This window comes from Dinoponera quadriceps, unplaced genomic scaffold, assembly GCF_001313825.1.
Source record: "Dinoponera quadriceps isolate SergipeBrazil2010 unplaced genomic scaffold, ASM131382v1 scaffold3024, whole genome shotgun sequence".
Classification (NCBI taxonomy): domain Eukaryota; kingdom Metazoa; phylum Arthropoda; class Insecta; order Hymenoptera; family Formicidae; genus Dinoponera; species Dinoponera quadriceps.
In genome coordinates this window covers 264,592-280,981 of record NW_014557455.1, presented here as the reverse complement: position 1 = coordinate 280,981, position 16,390 = coordinate 264,592, and the positions used below count along the sequence as shown (strand labels likewise).

General features: G+C 46.1%; 2 protein-coding genes across 10 annotated transcripts in view; one reads left to right on the top strand and one right to left on the bottom strand.

Moving 5' to 3' along the window:
• LOC106749118 (cordon-bleu protein-like 1) overlaps nt 1-11,951 on the top strand; it is an 87,325-nt gene extending 75,374 nt beyond the window's left edge. For 5 of the 8 annotated variants that reach the window (XM_014628235.1, XM_014628241.1, XM_014628239.1 and 2 more), the window contains 6 exons: nt 322-741; nt 3,128-4,468; nt 6,088-7,472; nt 7,907-8,004; nt 8,674-9,826; nt 10,100-11,951. In XM_014628235.1, coding sequence (XP_014483721.1) covers nt 322-741; nt 3,128-4,468; nt 6,088-7,472; nt 7,907-8,004; nt 8,674-9,826; nt 10,100-10,117 — 4,415 coding nt within the window. In that variant the 3' untranslated portion in view covers nt 10,118-11,951. The remainder of the gene's footprint in view (nt 1-321; nt 742-3,127; nt 4,469-6,087; nt 7,473-7,906; nt 8,005-8,673; nt 9,827-10,099) is intronic. The other 3 variants (XM_014628237.1, XM_014628242.1, XM_014628243.1) reach the window with 3 other exon arrangements.
• On the bottom strand, nt 10,291-16,160 carry LOC106749119 (xyloside xylosyltransferase 1). 2 transcript variants are annotated; one of them, XM_014628245.1, is made up of 5 exons: nt 16,030-16,160; nt 15,804-15,924; nt 15,243-15,695; nt 14,486-14,959; nt 10,291-14,277 (listed from the first exon to the last, which is right to left on the bottom strand). In XM_014628245.1, the coding sequence occupies exons 3-5, from the start codon at nt 15,666-15,668 to the stop codon at nt 14,071-14,073; spliced, it is 1,107 nt and encodes a 368-aa protein (XP_014483731.1). In that variant the 5' UTR covers nt 15,669-15,695; nt 15,804-15,924; nt 16,030-16,160; the 3' UTR covers nt 10,291-14,070. The 2 variants fall into 2 exon arrangements, with proteins under 2 accessions (XP_014483731.1, XP_014483730.1); XM_014628244.1 differs by having other exon boundaries at nt 15,804-16,160.
• Between the last annotated feature and the right edge of the window lie 230 nt (nt 16,161-16,390).

The following is a 16,390-nucleotide window of genomic DNA, read 5'->3' as shown; positions in this document are numbered from 1 at the left end:
GTATTTTCTTGCAAATGACTATTTTTCAAGATGTTTGGGAATTGGCGCTCGTAGAAACTAGATCCCAAAACCGACACACACGATATCCGCAGGATATCAAAAATGTAAAACGAAAGCAGTGAGAGCGCGCACCATTTCATACATTTCTTACAAAATCACTCAGTACATTTCTTTATACACACCCTTACATATTTATCTTTAATCTCACATATTTAAAAAAAAAAACTTGAACAATTTCACGATATATCGCTTTCTTTTTGTTACGTGAGAAAAGACTCCACTGGCGATATTTCGGTAATCGCTCGAATCGCGCTTGCACAGGTCTCCGAAAGAAGAGAGCCGCTCCTCCCCCGCCGGCGCCGCGACCGCTCTCGTCAGCTATTTCCACGCAGGCCTTGGAGCGCATCGTCGACTCGGAGGAGTCACTCACGTCCGACATGGATCCGTCGAAGCCACCGTCGGACATCGGCGCGCCTTCCAAAGCGAGCTCGGACATCGACTGTCCAAAGGCCAGCTCGGACATCGGCGTCAGCACGCAGTCGATGCGCCGGTCTGCGGGCTGCAAGCCGCGCGCAGAAGCCGCCGTGACGACGTCCAACGTTCCTCAGCAGAGCCCCGAGGCGCGTTCCATTAAGTCAGACCCGGTCGTAGACCGTAAGCTCCTCGCCGACCCGGAAGCGCCAGTCGCGCCCGTAGAAGCAGCCCCGAGGCTAGAGCAAGCTAGAGTAGCGGCCAAAAGAGGTAAGCTGGCTCACAGTAGCGCCGATAGTTCGCACGCTTCGAATCCGCGAATGCAGGTGTTCGCGAGGAGGACACCGCGCGCCGCCACGTTCGCTTCGGAGAAGCACAGGCTCTCGGAGGGGAGCGAGTTGCTGCGCGCCGCTAGCCGGAGCTACCGCCGGGATTACGACGATCGTCCCGTGACCTCCTTCGCGTCTTATCCTGACGTCTCGTTCGGCATCGCCGTCGAGGGTCGTATTCGGCACGCGAAGGGCGAAATGCCGCGGATCTGTCGGCAGGCCCGGGCTCTCACGAGCCTCCGTTCTTCGCGCGATGCTCGCGATGTAACGTCCGTTTCTTCCGATAATCACGCGAGCGAGAGACCGTCGAAGAAATCGCACACGGTGGCGGACACCTCGGGGCGCGAAGTGCTAAAAAGCAGCAGATGTTCTCCGGGTTTTTCGCGCAACGACAGTTACGCGCGTCGCGACAGATGTCGCGGGAAGGTCACGGCGCAGAGTAAAAGCTTCCGGGACGGCGCGAGGGGAGCTCAGCCGGCCTTAACGACATCGAGGAGTCTTCGCTCGGGGTATTCGCGGGGGACGCCGGTCTCGTTCGGAGCCGCCAGTCGTTCTCCGAAATCGGGCAGGCCGAGAGACGAGCGCAGCAGCCGCCGCGAAGAACGGCGCGTCGGAACGGAGCGCTCCCGCGCGGAAAGCAACTTGTCCCCTCCGCCGTTGAGCACTCTGCAGATATTCGCGATCTCCACCGGGCCGTCGGACATTCAAGCGGCGCCCACGGGCTCCGTGCCGAGCGACATCGACGAGCTGCCGTCGTTGCCCATCATAAGTCACAACGGGGGCAGACCGGGGCTGAGAAAACTGAGCATTCTGGAGCCGCCGCCGCCCGGCTTCTTGGTCAGCCGGCAGGAGTCGAACGACAGCTGGAATCGTTTCCTCGTCCAGCTGAATTCGATCCTCGAGAGTCGGGCCGGCGAATTCGTGTGAAACTTGCCGGACGATTAATGCCGCGCGCTCGAATAGGATATTGCGTTCTTTTGCTTTCGCCAACTGTAGGTTAGATTGATTTTTTTTTATTTGGTTTATTTTCTTTTTTTTCCGAATGTCTTTTCCCTCTCGCAATTTATCAGAGTTTTCCAGAGAGTTGAGAGAGTGTCCCGGTGAAATTTCGAATTTTTATTTCGAGAGTAAACATCTCCGAAGCGCTGCGCGCGTATTCGATATAAACCGCCACCTTCACCGTCTTCGACTACGCTATCTTTTTGTTTTTTGTTTTTTTTAAACCGTTGGAAAGTTTTTGATTGATTTTATCCGTGAAACATTATTCTATATTGAATGTATATCTGTATATGTATGTCAAGAGAAGGTTTGGAGTCGCTTAGCTTTCTCAGCTGTTAGTTATACCAAATTGAAGAATAAAAAAGAGCAACTCTACCAGTAATTTCAACATTATCAATCTCTGTTACATATTATACATTACTATACTAAGAGAAAAAAATACTTAAGAAATTAAAAATATTTATTCGATTCTAATAATACGCTTATTTATATTAATATAATGTTTTTCTACTGAAAAACTATTTCTTTAAATAACAGAATATACATTTTCCTAGAACTGTAGTTTTTCATGAAAACATTTGTTTATTTTACTTGAATGCAAGAATTTAAATTTAAACAAACATGTTATTTGTATATTCATTGAGTAAATATTATTGAGCTATTAGATATCTTTTCTCTGATAAAGGAAGGTTTCTAAGTGTAAATCGCTTAATAATGCCAAACATATAATACAGATCTGTTATGTCGATAGTTCTTAAAAATGATAAAAAAAAACTTTTCTATACTTGGAACGCACACGGTAAAAAAATTTGGTGCAATAAAAAATTGATAATAGGCAAAAACTTGATGAATGTATAAAAACTTGACATTTGTTTCCGCTTATATTGCAAACATTTGGGCTTATAAATTGTAAATTTCACTTTTTGATTGTCCAAATAACCGATCTGTATAAATTTGACATTATTATGCGATTTATACTTGGGAGCCTTCTCTCGTCAAATATATAATATTCATTAATCCGTTACACTATAACATTTCAACTTGCTGTCCTTTTACGTTTCTCTTTCTCGCAACAAAATATTTGAGGAACGACTCCAAGTCTTACGAGCGTTAAGAGGACAAGGCGGACACGACTTTACACTGAAAGCTAATTTTGCACCCCTGCCAGGACTCCCGGGCAGTGAAATGTAGCCTCGTTGCACGCAATTCGACAGTTATCTCCCAGGTGTATCCCCCGTAGTTACACACCCGTATTCAGTCTCCCACCCGCTTCTCATCAGCTTGTGTTCTCTCGGTGACGGTAGTTTTCTTTTCTTTATTCGGACTAGTTGGAGAACCTGCACCCCTTCCCATGCCTCGAAAGATTATCGCGGCTAATAGCTCTCCGATAGCTCCGAAGGCGCCTAAACGCAAAGTAGCCGAAGTCGCGCCCTTGGCACTGCCGAGAACCTTGAGCGTGGAGCGCGACAGCGCGCACGGTTTATCGCTCGACGAGCCCACGAGCAGCCGTGAGCAGGTCGATAAAGTACAGCCCAGCTCCGCTTCGAGTTTCAAGAGCACGGTGGACGGCGAAGGTGCTCTCGCCGCGCGTGTCGAGAGAGAAGAAGAGGCGCACTCGAAGTCAACGGGAGACAAGTGCGCGCCCGTCGACGAGGATAAGACGGGCCAGCGATGGAGAAAGTTATCGAAAACTATCAACGACGTCAAGGCTGAAGATGACGCATCCTCGAGTCACGAGGAAATGGAGAGCGGCGTCGAATCGGGCAGGAAATCCCCGGGACCGGCGCGCGCCGGAACCGAAGACGAATCTCCGCAGGAGGACGAGACGGGCCGAAGGAGCGACGAAGGAGCGCTGAGCGTTGCCGACGACGTTGCAGCGGAGGACCTCACGAATCGACCTTCGAGTCACGCAGACGCCATGTGCGAGTCGAGTCCCAATTCTGCGGATCGGAGCGTGTCATCGGGGGACACGTCGTCGCTCGAAGTCACGCCCGAGAAGCGAGAGGCCGGTTCGTCGACGCGCAAGTCATCGGAGGACGACAGTCCGAACGAGAGTGTGAGCGATCGCCAGCCGGAGGAACGAACGGGTCGCCGATCCGCCTGCCCGGAAAGGCCGGCCAGGTCGCCGCGGAAGACGGCCCGCGAGAGGAACGTTCATCCGGGGGACGCCGTGACGACGAAGAGCGGCGTCCTCGGCAAAAGCAGGGAAACCTGCACGGTAATTTCCACCATACCGAAGTGCGAGCGTCTCGACGCCCTGAAGGAACACGACGTCTCGCATGTGAGCACTTTCACCTGTGCGAAACGCGACGTCGCGTCGACGGACCGTCATCATCGGTCCGATGAGCGTCCACAGGCGACGAAGAATGCGGAGGATGGCGGAGGAGACGAGGAGCCGAGCGTTAACATGAGGAGCGCTAAACGCTCGAAGGTGATCCGAAGCCAGTCCAAGTCGGACGACTTCCAGATGGACAGCCTGGAGAGGCAGAGGCGACACCTCACCTCGCCTCCGGAGGACATTGTGTACGCGTTGAACCTGCACTTACCTGAACCCACGCGAACCTCCGTGTCCTCGAGCCTCGCGGGGGAGAAGGAACAGGCCGGCGCGGCTAATGGTACAAGGGATGCGGATGTAGATAACGGAGAGTCGTGCGGTGGATTAGTCACAGGTGCATGTCGCTGTACTACTAACGTTTTATCTCGATCTCTCTCTCTCTCTCTCTAAAACTCCCTCTCTCTCTTTCTCTCTTTCTCTCGTCCGTTCCGTGAGCTCTTAGCCCTTTCAGTCTCGCGTTCTGCCGCGTCGCGGCAGAATAGTCACTGAAATAATTAATTAATCACGGCGTTGTTACGGCACGTTATTTTCAATTTTGTGGGAGGATATAATTTCATGCAGGGGGAAAATATTTTGGAATTCTCGTTGTATAGATTCGAGGGTTAGATGCACAATTCTAGAGTTATCGGCACCAAATATTGGGAATTAAATTAATTGGTTTTTTAATAGATCTAAGACTGAAAGTGTTAACGTCTCGCCCAGGTAATATTCATGATTAATTTACGATTGCTTGACAGCCCGAGAAATCGGAATATTCTTTTCACGAGTTTGTGTGTGCGAATAGATCTGAGTAATATCCGCTTGTAGAAGGTGATGGTTACCTGCATGTGTGAATTGAAATAACTTTCTACACATACACGTTCGATCTTCGTGTATATATCGTTTAATACAACTCAATATTTTCTTATACTCTCTATGTCTATATATCATACACAATTTGCTCGTAAATTTGATAAGCTTAACATCTTGTTGGTGGAGATACTTTCAGAAATACTAAACTTTGCTGTTTTCATCATGTACGTGACGTTGACGTTTTCAAGTTGTTCAGTTCTTACACTGTTCAGTTTTACATTTCCAAGTTGTTAAGTTACACTCTCGTGCTTATCGCATTCTGACATATCGTGCCAATTATTTCTCGTTTTACGACGCGCGCGCGCGCACACACACACACACACACACAACGATATGAGAAAGATCGCGCCGAGATAAAAGTTTCTCACATTTCGCCGCCTGCGTTAATACTCACTCGTTATTTTCTCATGGAGCAACTTCGAATTCGTCATTTCAAGTGTCGTTAACTTCCACTTCCGATTAACTGAAAATCCCAAAGAACTTCACAACGACTTGTACACGCAGAAAATTTTTGTTGATTAACATGCTAATGATATGATTTACTAGGTTTTAATTTATGTATGACAGCAATAAAAGAATAGTTTGATCAGACATATTTTTTAGTCTGATATGGTATATAAATTTCTCACATATATATATATATATATATAGGAAAATATCAGAAAAGTAATCTTATCGTTCATTACGGAGATGTCAATATTTACACATAATTAAAAATTAACCTACCAAATTTTTATTAACATTAAAACGATGTACGCCATATTTGTGAAAGATGCATTCGCGTGGGAATTTTTTTCGCACGTGTTTCAATGCCACTGAAAAAGTTCCATACTTCTTGGGGAACATCGTTTCTGCGCGCATCCCTCATTCTCAAAATTTCCCATATTTCCTTGCAATGTTTTCGACATTGTACAAGTACATCCTAGCCGGACGAGACTGCTATGATACTTTTGCGCTCTGTGAAAAAGTTGTATCTTCGAGAAAGATTCTCTGCGTGTACAAACACGCTGGAAAGCCGTTCCGGGCCGATCGCGGTTTCACAGGTCGGTCGACCTTCGAAACCCACCTTTCTCTGAGCTCACCTGTTCGCATGTTCACCAGCAGCAGCCAAGGAGGTCACACCGTCTGAGACCGACATCCTGCTGCAGAAGGTGTCGGACACCCTGTCGAGTGCGTTGCCGTTGACCTCGGAGCCGCCGCAGCTGGAGTACACGGGCGGCGCGTCCGTGCGAGCGACGATCGACGCCAAGCTCGCTTCCAGCTGCAGTTCGAAGGACCAGTCGAACGAGGTCTCGAGGTCGTCGTGCATGGACTTCCCGGCGGGCACGTTGAGCTCGAGCACCCCGAACATGACTTCGCAGCAAGACACCTCCGACTACGTGTCGGCGATGGGCGAGGACCTGTCCATCAGCGAGTGGGAGTACCAGCTGCCGGCGCCGCCGAGCGCCTTCCGCGACTCCCAGTCGCCCGTCTTCGACGACTACGACACGGTCACCCTCGGCTCCGTGGAAGCGTTCAAGGAGCCGCTGGTGATCCACCCGTCGACGGACAGTTGCGACGGCTCGAGGAAGCAGAGGCTACCGAAGAGCCCGTTGGACGACGCGAGCCGCGCCACGAGGAAGGCCACGAGCGCGAAAACGGTGCCCGAGACGGAGGTCGACGACGACGCGAAGCGAGCGGCGAGTAAGCAGAGTGCCGCCAAGGCAGCGTCCACGAGCGTCCCAGCCAGGTCGGAAGCTAGCGCAGACCCGCGGAAGGAGATGATTTCGGAGCTGGAGAACAAGATCGAGAGCGGCACGTTGGCCCAGGCGATCGGCAAAGACTCGGACCGGAGAGATCTGGACAACGTGTCCGCACCGAAAATCGCGCCCGTCGACAACACCCTGTCGAACTTCACCATCACCACGTACACCAAGCAGAAGAGCCTGGACATCTTCGAGGAGTTCGAGGAGTCCGAGGATTACGCGAGGAGCTCGGACGAGAGATTCATCAAGACGTTCGCCACGCTGTCGAGGAGCAACGCGCACGAGAACAAGAGCAGCGCCGCGAGGAACCCCGGCTGGCTGACCAATGGCGTGGCCTCGTCGCACGACAACAGAATCACCGCGAGGGGGAAAGCCGCCGAGGAAGCCGCCGAGCGCAAAACGGAGCCAAAGATTTGGGAGCAGGACGAGCCGCCGTGCAACAACAGGTGGCAGGCTCTCAACGCGGCCAACCACGAGAAAGCCAGCAACGTGCAGCGGTCCAAGAGCTACGTATCGGCGACGAACTACGCCAAGTACCAGACGAAGCCGGTGAACGAGAGAAAGCACGAGCCGCGCGTCGACGCGCCGGAGGCCGCCGCCGCGATGAAGAAGGCCACGAGCGTCAGCAGCCTGAACGTCGTCGACGCGCCGAGGACGAACGAGAAGTTCTCGCAATGGAGGGACAACATATTGAAACGCCAAGAGGAATCTACCAAAGAGAAGCAATTACAATCATTGCAGGTAATTCGGCTCTGCTGGTCGACTCGGAGCGTAGGGTAAATCCGGCTCTGCCGTGTTCGAGGAGAGAAGTGAAGGGGCGGTCGAATACAAGTGGAATTGGTCGAAGTGTACTTGAGGGAGAGAGCGGGGGAGGAGTATGCGGATTTAATTCGCGTAAACGTATTCGCAGAAGTCGCGCTATTCTCGGTATGCTGTTACACTGCTCAAGATAGATTTCGTTTCGTAAATCGTATCCGTTTTGAATTTCAATGTTCTTTTTATTGTGTAACGATAATAGTAATGCTTTATTGGTCGACCAACTTATTGCTACGATGAGCTATAATTTATATAGCCTGTTATGATAGTCTAATGTGTAGGATATTGAATTACATTGATTAATTGCTAATGTTTGGTGAATAATTATCATATTTTGGCTTAAACGCGCGCACACACAGGTGCTGAAAAGCATTTTGCCGCAGTTGAAGAACGCTCAACAGGCGGAAGAAAATGTGTCCAAAGAATACAACAGTGCCTTATTAATCGAAAAAACGAAGTGAGTATCGTTCTTCCTTTCCTCACGTATGAAATTTACAAATCAATCTTCTAAAGTAAAATAATCGAAATAATTTAAAATGAAATAATCAAAAAATTAATAAAAATAAAGAAGTTAAATAATTGAAGATATGAAATTTTTTTTAAATAAAAGGAATAATATGGAACTAGAAATTTGCTACATCTTCGTCGATGATTATGGTTTATGCTAAAAACGTAACTTTTTCGTTAAGAAGTAGCGAAAATTTCTTCGATATTGGATCCGCCATTTTATATTTCAAATTTCGACCGCAGACTTGAAATTAGGGGAATAAAAACTCACGTATAAAATATTACAAATTAGCCATGGTAAATCTTTGTTTTCAATTTGGCTGTCATATTGAATCCGCTATTTAAACTTTTTAGATTCCGACTTCAGATTTGCAATCTGTAATCGTAAAAACTTTTATACTAAAATTTAGCGAGATATGTTTAACAATAAAACTCGAAACGTTTCGACTAATGTTTGGGGTTTCATCTCCGGTCCGCTGAATATAAAAATATTAAACATTATAATATTATAATATAAAATTACCTAAAAAAAGAAATATTACAAATGTGTAAATTCGATGTCGTGAGAAGTGTTGGTTCGTTAATATATTTGTTCACTGACGAAATCAATCCCCGACAGACACGAGGCTGGGTCCAACGAGCATTCGAGCAAGACGAATGTAGTTTCGACACGCGAATCTCGGGATACGGAGACGTCGGAGTGCAAGCAGCCGTCGAGAGAAGAGAGCATCAAACGTTACACTTACACCGGCCCGCCGGCGATCAGTCTGGGCAGCTGGTCGGAAAGACCCAGCGTCAACGTCCAAATCAAGATGGACACCGATTACAAGCTAGGGAGGAGCAACGCGAGCGGCAGCAAGACCGTGGTGAGCATCAACGGCGCGAAGGAGGAGACGGACTCCGCTCACTACACGAACAACATCAGCGGCAGGCACAACCAAGCCAAGCACGAGATCAAGATCGACTCTAAGGCTCGCGACGAGCTGACGCAGAGGTCGCTGATCACGCACACGACGGCGACCGGTTTCAAGAAGCCGTCGTCGTCGAATCGAGTCCTCGTCGACTCCGACCGGCGGCCGGAGGAGGACCGGCCCGTCGTGACGGCCGTCGAGCTGAAGAAGAGCTTCGTCGAGGTGCGGGAACCGTCGAGGAACGGCGAGAGCGAGATCGATACCACGCCGGTGAATTTCAAGGAATTGACAAAGACGTTCGGTCAGCACGTGAATTTTAAACCGAAGCCTAAACGCGCCAACGTCAACAGACACTTCTCCGTGGACGGTGGGCAGCCGGAGGAGACGGATACGGGTGTCAAGCAGAACGGTCACGCCAAGTTCGCGAGGGCCGAGAACGAGAACCTGCCGTACAAAGGCTTGACGAACGGCACGCAGCCGAGTTCCCGGCTGAGGAAGTTCACGTCCGTCGTGGGCGTGAACGGCCAGAACTTCGGCCAGCAGAACGAAACGGTGGTTCTCCGAAGCAGCAGCAACAACGCGAAGATCAGTCAGCCGATGCCTGTCGTGAAGGGCTTCAAGATACCCGTCAACGACGCCAAGACGACGAGCAATGGCCAGGTGAACCAAAACGGACTGTCGACGGTCGACGGCCCCAGGAAGAACGCGCAACCACCTAAGCCGCCGACCATGCCCGTGATCACAGGGGTGACGCTGAAGAGTGCCAGCGCGAGACCCAAGTCGATGCCGGCTGAGGCGGACCCGAGGGATATGCTGTTGGAGTCCATCCGGAACTTTGGTGGACGCGGAAAGTTAAAGAGTGTAAGTACGTCGTTGTGTAGAAGCCGTCTAATTCCGTAAGAGTCTTAGCAGAATGGAGATTCTCGAGTGTTATTAACGCTACTTTGCTAAATCCAAGAATATGTGGTGGAGGGAAGGTATTGAAAGCGCCAGTGCTTCAGATAAAAGCGAAACATTCATTTGTGCACGCATCTGGCTCAGTTTGACCGCCCACGTGTACAATAATGAAATTAAATACGACGATAAAATGGTATAAACAGTTGACTGATTTCTGAAAATCATTTTCTATTTCAGACTACGGAGAGATTCTAGTTTACGCGCAATCCTCACGAAAGCATTCACGGAGCAGACTGAGTAGAGCGAAGAGTCCACTTGGGGGCGGAAGTGCTTCAAGATTCGCTAACTTCTTTTTTTATTTCTTTCGTCGGATACAAATTTATATTATTCGTTTCACCAGATTATTGGATGTGTTTAGTTCCATTTGGAAGATTTTCTGTTTTACGAAAGGTATATGCAAAAAAAAACATTAAAAAAAATTGCCTTTGACCCTGGAGTACTACTATGAGGACGTTCTTTCAAAAATGGAATACGAGTCACTCGGCTCGTGTTATTTCTTTTATATCTGTACATTTCTTTTATATTTGTACATTTCTGTCTTATCTTTTCGTATATATATATTATTATTAGTAGCTAAGTGACACTAAGTAATCAACTTTTGTTTGATATCATTTGATTTTCCTAGTAGTATTTTAGGGTTGATGTAAGAATATATATTTTAAACGATATTAAAAAGAAAAGAATGAAAAATATTTTTGAGGGGCATTTACATGTTCTACGTGTAATATATTCGCCGGAATAGAGAAAGGTATTTGCGATTTTTGCGTCAACATTCAACGTGGAGCAAAGAGAGGTCCACCAATGCGATATTAGTGAAGATACTGCGAGACTTCTCTAGAGTTACATCTCTCATTTGTGTATATCTTCTCTCGAATACCGGGATGGAGTCCGATGATATGTTGCTCCACGTTGGTCATGTAAATACGATGTACAAAAAGAGAAATATGCTGAGGCAGCCAAGATTGCCGTGAGGCGATGGGAAATGTATATATTGTTTGCGCTTGATCGTATATAGAAAGAGGAGAAGATACCTTTACTTGAATAGTCATGAATCCGACATTGCTCATCAATTAATACGAAAAGGTATAGAGAGGGAGAGAGAGAGAGAGAGATTAATTCCCTTTACACAGTTCGGTAAAACCATTCGACCCTAGCTTTGGTGCGGTGTATACTGATAAAAAAACACACACGCGCGCGCGCGCGCGCACACACACACACACACACACACACACACACACACACACACACACACACACACAAATATAATACCAAAGTTAGTCGTGGACGGATCGCGAATATCGGAATACTACTAATAAGCGATTTAATGCCGAGACTAACATACACAATTAACTCGCAGTTAATTTGTAAGTAAGTTTCTATGAACGGGACCAAAGGTGACATCTTATTTTACGTATTGTACAACGAATTTAGAGATGTATTAGAATACGCGTTATCGTACCGTGCCGAGAATAGTCCTTTCCCTAAATCTGGTCAATTGAGTTGCGTGAATCGGAACCCGCGCGATTGGATCTTTGATGATGATGATGATGGTGCGTAGGATTGATCTACGATCACACACACACACCCGGGAGGAGGGTGTTATTACTTAATTTAACGTCGAGCGACTTTTATTTTCCTCCATGTGGGCACCGTATCGGACGCACGACGCGACGTCGGTTGCATCGCGCTCTCGTACGTGTCCGAATACAAATTGTTGTTTTCTTTTTGTTGGCATTATCCAAGTACGGAAACCGTTTATATTTTAATTCCTTACGGCATAATAATAATTACGTTTCTCGGAAAAGCTGAGACAGCTACGTAGCTTTCTCATCGTCGTTAGAGCGCTTGTATACCAGGGCCACAGGATGCGTACCGTTCCGTTTCTCGGAGCGACAGCGTCTGCGATTCATCACTTTCTCAGAGCGAAGAAAGAGCAATCGGTGTCACTCTGCCACGAGAAAAAGAGAGACGAAGAGAAAGAGAGAGAGAGAGAGAGAGAGAGAGTGAGAGAGAGAGAGAGAGAGAGAGAGAGAGAGAGAGTAGAAAAGTAACATATTACCAACACTCAAAACATGGCGTTTCTTATGGAATAGGATTGATATCACATATTGTTAAGCGATATCCTTTTCTACCTTCTTCAATCGTACTTTTAATAGCTGATTAAAATCTATAAATATATATATATATATATATATATTTTTTGTTTATCTTTTCAAGGCGCGAATATGGTCCTCTCCATGGTATATTCTCCTCAGTGTGAAAGTTTATTTCATGTTCAAGTCACTAAATACTACTGATTGTTCTAGCTTTGAGATGTAAGCATGCACTTCCTCACACTCGACAGAGTGCGTGGCAAACGAGAGATCTAAAGTTGTCACCGAGACGAGATGACCGTCGTTGTCGCAGAGCGACGAGTTGACCGATTCATCTGCTAACACGTTTTGCGACTTCGCGGCATTTCGAGTAGTTGCGACGAATGGTACGCTGATGGACGTATTGTAAATATCACACACATTATGTCAATATATATATATATATATATATATATTGTATTTAATATCTTTTCCTTACACACACACACATACACACATACACACTATTTATATGTTATAATTTATAGTCGCATTAAAGTTATAACAATGAATTTGCTAAATCTTATCAGTAGCATTAGACAACCTCGCTTTCGCGCGCGCTTTTCGGAAACAACCTGCCTCTCGATATATGTTCAGGTAGAAAAATATAATTCGAACGCCGTATATACGCGGTCTTTTCTTTTTTTTTTATGTAGAATGTATATCGTTTGTGAAAAATAGCACCATTCTATAACGTGCACGCGTATAAACTGCGTGTTACTTCGTACTTTCCAGGCTTCGTAGCACCCATACGTTTCAATGTTAGATTTAAAGGTATTTTCAATCTCAGAGTATCTCTTTCTGAAAGTACTTTTAAACCGTAACTGCGTCGATCTTCCCATCAAAAATTGATTATCTTCCTTTCTACGCAAATATAAAACATACGTTTTCCTAGCATAAGATTACACTTAATGGTTTCTATGCAATAATCCCCGATGTCGTAACATATTCGGGATGTAATATCGCAAGGATACACCCAAAATACTCGAATACGCGAGATAATGAATGAATCCTACAGAAATCATTCGTGATATAAAACTATTAGGTACATCATTAACATAGGAATACATCACCTCCGTAGAGGAGGGCATGAAGACATGAAGTGTACATATTGCAACGGTACATCACAGCTTCAGAAGAACGTCTGATTTAACATCTTCGCAACCGGTAATTGTTTCTCATCTTTCTAAAACTGGAAACTCGATACAACAGACTTAAATCTGTAGCTGATTGTCGCAGAGTTCTGTCGTTAAAATAAGAATAAAAGCTTGTTCAAAGATATGCTTGTAACTACTTGTCATTTGAAACTGAAGAAACTTTATCCGTTACAAAATCCAAACGGAAAAAGTGTTAAATCATGAACATAGGAAATGTTAGAATTTTAGAAAACTTTTGAAATTTATTACTTAATTCTTGAAGAAATTAATTGGACTTTTTTACGTAAAAGCAAAAATAAACACTATTATATAAAAATATTAATAATACCGCATCGGCGACAATCAGCTGTAGATTAAAAACAAAAAAAGAAGAAAACATCAGCGGCTACGAATGTGTTAATATTGCCATTAAAACAGATCTTCGATAAGCCCCGTAAAGTTGCTGAACGGGCTTCAATACTAAAGGTGAGCACTTCGTGAGATGTTTATACTTACAAGCAGAACCCAAATTTCTCGTTGAAATTTGCTATTCTGCCTTTCCCTTGATGTAACAATATCGTATCCTACCATTAACGAGATTCTTTCTCTCTATTCAACTCGGAAAAAAGAAAAACGAAAAGATAATACATCTTCCATTTGCAATTATTAACTCAGGTAAAGTTAGAATTACTTAGATCTATCGATTAACCTACGAACGAATTGTCTTACATTATCTCGCCCAGAATTCCGCTACGTTTTCAGTCTGTAGATTGCCGCCTCACGTCTTAGCACCGTCTTGTTTACATTAAATCTAGAATTGGAGAAGGATCTCTCACATATTCAGTGTTCAATGCGTGTACCGTATCATTGGGGATGATGGCTAATCGTCAGGTATGGGAGTGTTACAATTTCCATGCCACAGCTTGGTCTCCGAATGGCACTCCGAATAATTCGCGAATATATCTGCGTACCCGCGATCACGCCACCAGGTACAGAGCTGCCTGTTCCATCCGCAATCGACCGTGTAGATAAGCTCCGACCTTTCCATACCGAGAAGCGTGTAGAAATCTTGATCGCCCAAGTGGCCCTGCAACGTGATCAAATAATGATCGATTCATTCTTCCCGACGAATATCATTATATCAACAATACGGCAGGAATATGGAATATTCCATAAACATTTCTCCGAACATCAGTATGCAATCATACTTGAGGCGATTCTTAAATGCGTGCACGTCAATTTGTTTTCTCGATCGTGTAAATTGTGACAATCGCCGTGAGGCGATTTTTACTCACCTTGAAGTGATACTTCTCCGTCATCGCGTCCACGTTCTTCTTGCCAACGATCTCATTGTAGGCGAGCGACTTTCGTAATTTTTCCAAGTTAAAGAGCACCATTCCGCTGTTGTAGCCGGGATATCCGCCCTTGTGCCGGGGCTCGCCGAACAAAGTGTTCGGGTGTTTGTTGCGATATATGTACAAAACGTGGCGGTAGACCGGAGTGAGCTCCGGCGCCAGGCCGAACAGGGCGTCCTCGCCGAAGTTGCGGAACTCCTCGAACAGATCCTTCACGTCCCGGCGGAATTTCGTGTCCGCGTCGAACATCGCTGCGAGCTTCTGGTCGCTCGGCGCGATCCTGTGCAGGCCCAGCGAGAGGAAGAACAACGCGTCGGAATAGTACGTCCCTGGCTTGCTGCTGAAGTGCGGCGACATAACCGACACGATATCCTCCAGTTGAGTGGCCAGTTTGTGCACATCGTAATAAAACACCTGGAAAATCGATAAATAGAGAGTTATTTGTCTTCAATATACAAAAAATGAGCTTCAATATACAAATAAGCTTCAATATTATAAGATAGATATTGCGATATTGCAAATACACACATACAAGTAACAGAATATATTCATATATTTGAATCTATATTATTATATGCTAAATAACAATTGGAAAATTTTAACGATTGGGCAACACGTATACGAGAACATACTTAATGTTTGGTAGTTAAGTTCACGCAAAAGAAACATATGTCATAATTAGAAACGAAGGATATACCTCCATAAACTTTCCAGTTCCAGTCATAACATCCTGAATGACAGTTTCCGCTATGCTCCGGCTGTCGTCGTCACTTATCACGTGAAAAGCGATGTCCACAGAAGTTAGTCCGAGCAGGGAGTTGATAAATATCTGAAACTTGCGTCTCATGGGCGAGTTTGAGGTAACTTTGGTGAAGATACACCAGATGTTGTAGTAGTTTATACGTTCTTGCTGCAAGACGTTGATGATCGAGGACGAATAATTGATGTCCGTGGTGTAGCTGGCCGCTGCTAAGGCGGATGTAAGATTCGGCAAGCTCGCATTTCTTGCTCGTGGATTAGGTACGATCCAACGCCTGCCATTGGATGTCTCATAGTAGTAGAAAGCCACCAAGAGCAATGCAAGGAGTGTCAGGTTCAGCAACACCTTGCGTAACAAGGGCATTTAACCCGCGTCCCTTATTCCGCTAATCTGAAAGGACGAGCGAATCTCTGTGTGAGTTTTGAAAAAAAAAAAAAATAACGTTTCAGTAGAAATCTCTTGGACAAGCAAGATTACAATAGACTTCGCGTACTTTACCTAATTGACACACACCTCCTCTTCACTTTTGCCGATTCGTTCATCAATTTATCGTAATTTAAGGCGGTCCAATTCGTTCCCGATTGATTGCGGCGATTTGCTGTCGAAATCGACGGGATACCTTTTTTGGGACGGATAAGTCCACGAGAGAGAAAGAGAGAGAGAGGTTAACAATTACGTGAACATGATCGGTAAGCGTCTCTTTGTTGCCGCGTCGTCGTATCACCTGGTTCGAGTCACCCATCGGACGCTACCCCGCGGGATACTGCGTGTCATCGTCCTCCCGGAGATTTTTTCTTCGAGGTACGACGCGACCGACGCGATGCGACTATTGTAGAAACAAAACACAGAACCCAGGTGGACCCACGTGAACATAGTAGCGACGCGATCGCGAGCGCGATCTGCGCGAGGTCTCGTCAAGCTAGTCCGCCGTTTACTTCAGGCCGATGGACCAAAGATGGCCAAACCGTGGACGCGGTGAAGTACAACGTGGTTACATCGTACGGTATATTTTCTATTATACACTTGTTACGAAATCTACTAATATAACATACACAGTTTTTACTCTAAGTGAACGACAATATTAT